The 9,316-nt window shown below is 34.3% G+C and overlaps 3 protein-coding genes across 3 annotated transcripts; 2 read left to right on the forward strand and 1 right to left on the reverse strand.

The window, feature by feature from the left end:
- Positions 1-835: 835 nt before the first annotated feature.
- On the forward strand, positions 836-2,217 carry LOC108845334 (F-box/kelch-repeat protein At3g06240-like; the record flags this gene model as incomplete). The annotated part of the gene is made up of 2 exons (XM_057001718.1): positions 836-1,017; positions 1,163-2,217. Coding segments are annotated over 2 exons (1,078 nt in total), but the record flags the coding sequence as incomplete, so codon positions are not given.
- Positions 2,218-5,681: 3,464 nt separating this feature from the next.
- On the forward strand, positions 5,682-7,137 carry LOC130507014 (cell number regulator 8-like). Its single transcript, XM_057001717.1, has 3 exons — positions 5,682-6,036; positions 6,207-6,412; positions 6,699-7,137. Exons 1-3 carry the CDS (start codon positions 5,736-5,738, stop codon positions 6,933-6,935), a joined length of 744 nt encoding a protein of 247 aa, XP_056857697.1. The 5' UTR covers positions 5,682-5,735; the 3' UTR covers positions 6,936-7,137.
- A 90-nt stretch (positions 7,138-7,227) lies between these two features.
- LOC130507015 (probable fructokinase-4) lies at positions 7,228-9,139 on the reverse strand (the record flags this gene model as incomplete). The annotated part of the gene is made up of 4 exons (XM_057001719.1): positions 7,228-7,278; positions 8,260-8,592; positions 8,710-8,735; positions 8,973-9,139. Coding segments are annotated over 4 exons (577 nt in total), but the record flags the coding sequence as incomplete, so codon positions are not given.
- Positions 9,140-9,316: the final 177 nt, after the last annotated feature.

Consider the following 9,316-nt stretch of genomic DNA (forward strand, 5'->3'; position numbering starts at 1 on the left):
AATGTAATATGTAATACAGTTACAATAAATTTCAATAAAATCGAAATCTAACCTAGATAATTTTTCCCATTAGATTACTTTTAAGAAATCAATTTTTAAATTTTAATAAACATTTTTAGTATTTATACTTTTAATAATTAATAAATGATATATAGTATTTTTGTATGATATTAAGCATTCATTTTAATCATTTTTAGTGTATAAATATTACATTTAGGTGTCATATGTATAAATTTCATAAACAGGGGCTTGGAGTGTACATGAGCGTAATGGTTTCTTATTCTTCAGTTAAAGAAAACATTATTTTTCTTCTTCAGTTAATTTAACTGTAAAGGTGGTGGTGTAGAAAAAAATGAGAGAGAAAAAGAAGATGAGAGGAAAATAAGGAGAGAGAGATGATTTTCGTAGATGATGGTTGGTGGTGTGGAAAAGAAGGAGAGAGAAAAAGAAGGAAAGAGAAAAAGAATGAGAGAGAGGTGGTGTGACAAATTAAAGAATGAGAGAGGTGATGTGACAAATTTTATTTTAGATATATTTTAATTGAAATGGCAAAGATGTAAATAATGAATCTGACAAAGGTATCAAAGGATATTTAGACATAAGTTTACATGGGCAAATGCAAAAAGTTGCCCAATTAGCTAATTTAAACTTGAAGTCGCCCAATTCCCTAATTTCAAACTTGCGATTTGCCCAATTTGCCAATTTTTTCTTTTTTTAATGATTTATTTTATGACAAAAGAGTATCAAAGTTACATTTTAAAAAAAAAACAGCCCTATTTTTGTTTTTTTTTTTAAGAATTGACTTGAGACTTTTGTCAACTTAAACATGAGGCAGAGTGGAGTTCAAGTTCGAGAAGAGAACCTATATTTTGCCGGTCGAAAAATGCGGCGGAGACACAAGAACCGTCTTCACCTATAAAGTGACTCGGATCATGGGTCAAGCGAAGATAAACCGGTCGAATAAACCCAAGCCCGAAGCTGATCGGTCGGCCAAAGATGCAACGGAACGCCACCAACGTTCGAGACTGTGCGCGTGGAATCCTTTCTCCCGGAAACTCAAACCGACTTGCTTCATCCCTATTTGGCGCAAATGGAGAAAATCAGACAAGAGATCAACCTCGCGGGAACTTCCTCCAGAGATCATCAGGGAAATTCTGATCAGACTGCCGGTCAGATCAATATCGAGATGGGATAAATGTGGAACTCATTTATCCGCTTAAAAGCGTTATTAGTCTGGTCGACAAGAATGGCGAGATCTTTGAGGTGACTGTAGAACAATGCAGAGGAATTTGGGTTCAGCTCGTCGGAATCTCCAACGGTTTAGTGTGTATTTCTCCACATGAAGATGAAGACGTTGTTTCTTTGTATAACCCAACCACCAAAGAATCCAAGCTATTATTACCTCAGTCTGTGCCTTCCAGGTATAGAGAAAATTTCCAGTCTTATGGATTTGGCTTCGATCATCTCACCGATGATTACAAAGTAGTGAAGCTTGTTTCTGATAGGCACAATTTTCTCTACGCTTGCGTCTACTCCTTGAAGTCAAACTCGTGGAGATGGATCTGTGATTTGAGTTATCAACGCATCAACCGCTCCCGTCGTCCCGGTGTGAATCTAAACGGTGTAATCCACTGGGTGGTGTTCACTCGTGGTAATCACAAGCAGAGATTGATATTAGCATTTGATATTATAACCGAAGAGTTTCGAGAGATGCCTTTTCCTGATGAAGAAGCGGAGGATTGTCCGAATAGTTTCAAAGACTTTGTGGTCGGGAATCTCAACGAACGTCTATGCGTGGTCAATAGTTGCCGGGAGTTGTTGCATGATGATATTTGGGTGATGAATGAGTTCGGTGTAGCAAGTTCATGGACCAGAATCCGGATCAGCTTGTTGCACAGGTTGATGAAACCGGTGTGTACTTCGACCAAGAACAGTGCGGAGGTTCTTCTGGTGCTTCTTGGAGGAGACATGGTGTTGTACAATTTTGAGCGTTTCCATGTCGAAAATACGTACGTAGAGAGCCTCATATCGCCTAACTCGTATGGTTTTGACAACTGAGGAAATCACCTTGGTTCATAACTTATAATCGCCTAGATATATAATCGTGGTGGCTCCATCATGATTCAAACTAGATATAATCATGTTATATATAAACATAACTTACAAGTAAAATCATAGATTCACGTTGTGCAATACTAATAATTTATGTTTTCAGGATCCTAGATCGACTCTAAACACTTATCTTCATAAGATAAATAAAATGTTAGTTTGTTTTTATATTTGGATCGATTATAACCCCTTTTTCTCATCTCTATAATATTTATTGATATTAGTTTGACAATTTAGAGTCCTCTTCTGCATAAATCTGTTCAGCAAACAATTTTATTCATATCAGAATCAATATACAAACCTTCCAAAAAAATAAATTATGACATAAACATATATATACACATGAGTCTTTTTTTATAGATATCTAGATTCATATTGACTAGATTGCATGGAAACTCGGATGAATGTATGTTTCACGTTTTAGAAACGTTTTGAAATCGGAATCTCTTGGAAACTTGTGAAAATTCATTGGAAATTTATTTTTTGAAATTTTTATTTTGGAAACTTACGTTTCCACTTTACAAACCTAGTTTATTCGGTTTTGAAAACATAAAGACAGTTTTTTGCAATCGAAGTTATCTTTATTTTTTGCAATCGAAGTTACATATTTACAAAGTGGTTTCATTTTTTTGTTAGTATAAACCAGTGAGATCCTTGCTATTTCTTGTACCGAATGATTTAAAATATATCAACAATATCAACTTAAAAATTAAAGTAACAAAAATATTGATATGTTTGATTTTATAATATATTCGAGGTTTGTGAATCACAGAAAAGACAATATGTATTACTTTCATCTTGGTTATGTCTTTTTTAAGAACTAATTTTTATTCCAGTTAAAACATTCCTGATTCTGTGTTTGAAGCTCACCGTTGCTGAAAACGGACTTACAAAGTCCATGTGGTTTTATCTGCCACATATAATCAACCCACAAGATACCACCAAAATCTCGGGGCTCTTTATATATGTCGAACCAACGCCTTCCATTTGGTAAATCAAAGGAACAGAAAAACAATGACCTTCCAAAGAAATTACGTTGAAAATTAAATGCCCACACTCCACCAATTGGCAATATCTGTTTACCAAGATCAATGTCCTTTGATTTACAATGAAACTGCAATCTACTACCAAAATCGTTCTTGATTGCTACTTCTATCTCAGCATGTGATAGATCTATAGTTACAAATATAATCAATATGAAAAGTGATAGGTATCGTTTTGGAATATCCATTTTTGGGGTACAAGAGAGTGTTTGAGCTAACATGATGTTGTTTGTAATTGTTGAATGAGTTAAATATACATAGTAGAATGTATAGTAACGCAGAGGTCGACGATCATTTATGTTAGTTCAATAAATGTTATACAAATATTACTTGTTTTTTAATTAACGTACATGGTCAAACTTTTTAGTCTAGGAACTTTAGTTAAGAAACATTTAAAAATAACATTTTAACTCATTATAAAGGTAGCTTGAGGCTAATTCTCATAATTAATATAGAAAGAAGATTCAGTTTCTGGATCCTTCATGTCTCCTTTGAAACCGAAGCAGAACCTGCTACGGTGAAAATCATGACTTCTACCGATTTTATCGGCGTCTATCTCACTTGAATGCCTTAGCGAGATCCACCATCATCGCTCTCGTAAGATAATTGAAGGATTTCAAACGGTCGATTGTGATGATAATAACCTCTCCTAATTGTATTTTTTACCTAATTCAGACCTAATCAACTGTAATTCATGTCACCAAGTAAAACCATATTAAAATAAGTATTTTAGGTAATGGATTAGTTTGAGTTAAAAGTAATACCAAAATTCATTATTATTCTTTTGTTAGAGGTTAAATTATCTTATCGTTAAAACTTAAAGAAAAATATAATAGTTCATATTTTTTTTATTTTTCTATTGATGTTATTCTCTTGTGAACAACCAATATATAAAATATACTGAAAGTATGTACAACATGAATTATTGTAATGTACTATCATATTTGACATAGTTTTTTTTACATCATTTCTATTTAACATAGTTTAAAAAAACAATCTAAAGTAAAGATAATTACAGTGCTCATGTAAAAAAAAGTAAAATAATTGCTATTCTATTTGTCTTGAAGAAGTTTCAAAGTTAGAGCATTTTTAACACACTAATTTATTTTCTCACCATAATAAATTAATCCAAGTTAGACCGTCCCTTTTTAATGTATGTCAGATTGTTTAAGTCAAAACTAGATTTTGACCCGCATATCCATGAAGGTAACTTTTCAAATATAATTTTTTATACTACTTTGTATATAATCATTTTAGATAATATGTTGCTGTCATTTTAAAAATAAATAAAAATAATATATTTTTCTAAATATAAAAATTTAACATATGTTAACAATTTTACTTTGTAAAACTTATTACATAATTTATCAATTCTAATAATTTTAAAAGGTGAATGATATTTTAATCACTAACGATAAATTAAAAAAAAATGTTAGATTTTTTCAACAGATTTTTTATTACTAAAACTAAAATTAAAATTTACAGTTAAAATATATTTTTTATTAGTTTCCCTATATTTTTTTTTAGAAATTTTACCAATTAAATAAATTAATGTAAATAATCAAAAATATAACTGAATATGCACTTAAGCCATGTTCGTTTTTGAGACGCGGACGCAGCACCGAGCGGCAACAAAATATAAAAAGACTTCAAATTCCAGGTCAGCAACAAGTCAGAACAGAGAGTTAAAAGATAATAATATTTGTGACGCAGCGCCGGCGTCAACCGTTAATATTTACAGCGTCCATAAAACACGGACACTATCACTAGCGATAGTCGCCGGCGGCAACTTACTACGGACGCTGCGATTAAATTTCCTCATCTTGTTTATTAATTATAGCCGCTTGACGCTGCGTCCGCGTCAACGTAAAGAACAGGGCTTTAGTATAACTATTTTGTAATAGATAAAATGGTACTTAATATAAATTCATTTTTAAAATTCAAAATATAACATATAAAAACTAAACTTTTATTGTATGGGTAAATATGATTTTTTAATTTATTTTAATAATATAATAAAACAAAATGATGAAAGATATTAATGTTTTTACCAAATCTTTATCATTCAAAATCATTAATTGCCATATATATTTTAATCATATTAATTAATTCCGTTAATTTTATTTAAATAAAAAATAAAATATTATTTTGTATATTAATAATTAATCTATGATTAGTTTAATAAAATATATTATATATTTAGATGGACTAACCTAATTCTCTAATGATTCTGAAAATAATTTTAGTGATGACATGTGTGATAGATAAAATAATGTAATGTTTCTTTTTAAAATATAAAAGATTTATAACAAAGATTATACATTTCATAATTAAGTGAGATATGTCATTTTTTAATGAGAAAAAAAAATATGGGGATGATACTTGTCAAAAGCAGAGAAGATTAAATTCCCCCCAAAGACCTTAGATGGGCCGAGATATTTCTTAAAATATCACTATGGTCCGGTGTGTGTCTGTTGACTATTTCTAATTCAAATTACTTAACGCGTAGAAGAACGGGCACGCGTAATAAATAATTTAAAGTCTATTTTTTCTCTTTCAGATCTTGAAAGTTTGTTAGTAAATATGGCGGGAGAAGACAACAACCGCGAAGCTCATCGATGCGGCGACGACGAGGACCATCATGAGGAATCGAGTCCTCTCTTGCAAGTGAACGGCACCAAGATCTCCTCGAAAGGGGACACCACCAAGACGGCGCCGATTGTGCCTCCTCCCGCGGCGGAGGAATACGGCTGGACGGCGGATGGATTGCCGGTGAGCGACGGGAGCGTGATCGGCGAGCCGATCGGGAGAAACCAGTGGAACTCCGGCCTGTTCTCCTGTCTCGGCCGGAACGATGAGTTCTGCAGCAGCGATCTCGAAGTTTGTGAGTGGTTTCTATAATTAGGGTTTTGGAATTGGGGGAATTTTGAAATCGAATGAAATTGGAAGTGAACTGATTGTAATTTGTTTGAAAGTGTCAGTCTTTAGATCGTTCTAAAGGTTAGATGTTATGTAGCTTTGATGATGATGATGGTAATGGCTTTATTTTGTTAGGTCTTCTTGGGAGTGTGGCTCCTTGTGTATTGTATGGAACTAATGCAGAGAGGCTTGGTTCTGCTGTTCCTGGAACGTTTACGAACCACTGCTTGACGTATTCAGGACTGTACTTTATTGGTAACTCTTTGTTTGGGTGGAACTGTCTTGCTCCGTGGTTCTCTTATTCCAGCCGTTCTGCCATTCGCCGCAAGTTTAACCTTGAGGTATGTGAATTTGAGAGAACAAAGGGTTGTTCTTTGAGAAGATATTGATCAACTCACGTCTTTGTATATGTTCTTGATTGCTTGTACGATGATGATGAGTAAGGACTTAGCCCCAAGTGATTGTAACTTTTGTACCATTGTCGCCTAGTTATAGGGGGCTGTCTATTAGGATACTCTCATTTTGCACCTCTTTTTGTTTTGTTTTGTCTTCCTATTATCGTTTCTTCTAATGAGAAATCGCATCTCCTGAACCCATCTTTTGTTGTATTTTTGGGTGAAAATACAGGGAAGCTTTGAGGCGATGAACAGGTCGTGTGGTTGCTGCGGTAGCTGCATAGAGGACGAAATGCAAAGAGAACATATGGAGACGACTTGTGACTTTGTGACGCACCTCCTTTGCCATACATGTGCCCTTTGTCAAGAAGGCCGTGAGCTCCGCAGGAAGGTTCTTCACCCGGGTTTCAACGCTCACTCCACCGTTGTGGTGCTCCCACCAAGTGAACAAACCATGGGCCGTAAGTGAAGCTTCCTTTGAGTCCACTGGTCTTAATAGCACTTTTTACATACATACAAAAGTGTGAACTATCATTTTGTCTCTTGCTTATTTTTTTGAATAAAATCTATAAAGACTTGACTTGTGTTCATAAGATCACCTTCAGAGGTGTACCTTGTACGAAGAATAAACTTTTCATGTGATATCCAATAGATTCTACAATTAGACGGCACGTTTAATTTTTTGTCTGCGCAGCAAAAGAATGTCACTGTAGGCAGGGAGAATATGAAGATAAAACTGCCTGAGACTCTCACGTCTCAACTCAGCTCTTGGCTTTGGTCAAAGGTGCTTCAGCATCAGGTTTAGCAATTGTCTGAACACCAAACCAAAACCAAAACCAAAAACAAAAAGTAAAACGTGAAATTCAGAATCCAGACTTGTAGATCAGTTTGTAATAAATAAGTAGAATGATTGACTCAATATGTATATGCATAGAGGACCAGTTATAAAATCACTCCTATATATTAAACGCTGGTGAGCAATATTTTTTATCTTCTTCCTCTAACTGCGATGAAAAAGGCAACATATCAGTTTTTGTTATATTCAGTTTAATCTATCAAGTTTTTGTAATTGTATTTGCATACGGAGGAAAAAAAACAGGAGATACTGTTGTTTAGCTAATGCAATGCATGGTGGGAGACTTGTATAAATATAAGCATTGTTTGTTGCCGGTTATATGAACTTTTTTTTTTGTACAATAATATCGGCCATGGGTTTTGGTTTACAACAAAACAACGTTACTACTTCATTACGTAATTTACCAATGATCACAGGTTGTCTATTACAAGCTACTAAAATAATTGAGAGTTTATTTTACGATTCAAAAATAGTTGTAGGTTTTAATCACTAAAAATCTTTAGTTATACAATATTACTATATTATGAAACTTTGCATAAAAAATAAACACATATATAGAAAATAGTTATCACCATATTTGAAAAATCTTACCATAAACATATATCTTGATATTGCAAGTTTTACATTGGCACAATTAGATTAATGTCAACAACATCTGCATCATTCGGTAGCGAATCTGGCCACGTAAATGGATGTTGAAGCCTTAACGAAATTTGAAACAGTTACGAAAGTAAGTCATCCAAAGACCAAGGTAGGAGAATGTTAACCTTACCATAGAGGTTGTCTAATACAAGCTACTAAAATAGGTTCTTATGTATATTCTTACACAAAATAAAAACAATGTATAACACAGCATTACATTACAATAATATATAACACAGCATTAGTACAATCAAATACACACGAAAGGAAACTTTTCGAAACAAAACCCATGTACCTTGGTGTAATATTTACAACCCTTTTCACCCAAAGTGACCAAGAGAAGTTTCAAGTTATCATGCCACAGAGACAAATTAGTCTCATCATCAACGTTATCAGCTCCAGTCAAAAACATAAGCTCTTCATCGCTGACTTTGATCACTTCAGCTTTGTCCCAAATGCTAAGAATCAGCTCCTTAGCCTCCTCCTTCGAGGGCCACAAAGGCAGCCTCAAGTTTGGGTCGTAAGAGAGCAACGCACCAGCTTCTTCAGCCACCTCCATGGCCTTCAGGTGAGCAGATCTACATGGCTCAACGATGAGGCTTATTGATCCATAGTGGAACACCTTAGCCTGCAAAAATAAAGCCAAGTCAATACAGAGTATCTCGTAAACCTAAAATGACTTCGACGTTAGGTTTATCAGCAAACGTTGCATACGAAACCTTATACTATAAAAGAAAGCCAAAACAGAGAACTTGGTTGACCTAACTTGACCTGTACGTTAGATATATCAACAACCGTTACATACAAAAATTCAGCTTGTAGCAATGCCAAAACAGAGCACTTCGTTAAGCTAACTTGACCACCACGTTAAGTATCGATAGCTGTTACATACAATAACAATACTTACTTAAAAGTCATTGTAACGTACTGATTTCATTAGATCGAGATTAAGCTAATCGGGACGTAGGAGCATGTCGGCGCTAGGGTTCCGGTAAAACATGAACTCACGTTCTCCGTCGGATCTTAGCATCACGAACGCGAGTGCCGTCCTAGCTCCGGTGTCAAAGTTGACTCCTTCGGCGGAGACGCCGTTTTGTTTCAAGATCCCGGCGAGCATGTGACCGAACTCGTCGTCACCGAGCTTTCCGACAAAAGCAGCGCGATAGCGACGTTGGCTAAAATTATGAAAAAAATAAGCAATACGCAATAAATAATGACAAATAAGCAAAATTAGTTAAAATAATGGAAGATGTGACAAGTAAGCAAAATCACTTCATAAATAATAATCATCATAAATAATAATATAAATAAATAGATATAAATAATAATATAAATAAATAGATAGACAGATA

This window comes from Raphanus sativus, unplaced genomic scaffold (genome assembly GCF_000801105.2).
Source record: "Raphanus sativus cultivar WK10039 unplaced genomic scaffold, ASM80110v3 Scaffold3904, whole genome shotgun sequence".
NCBI classification, from domain to species: domain Eukaryota; kingdom Viridiplantae; phylum Streptophyta; class Magnoliopsida; order Brassicales; family Brassicaceae; genus Raphanus; species Raphanus sativus.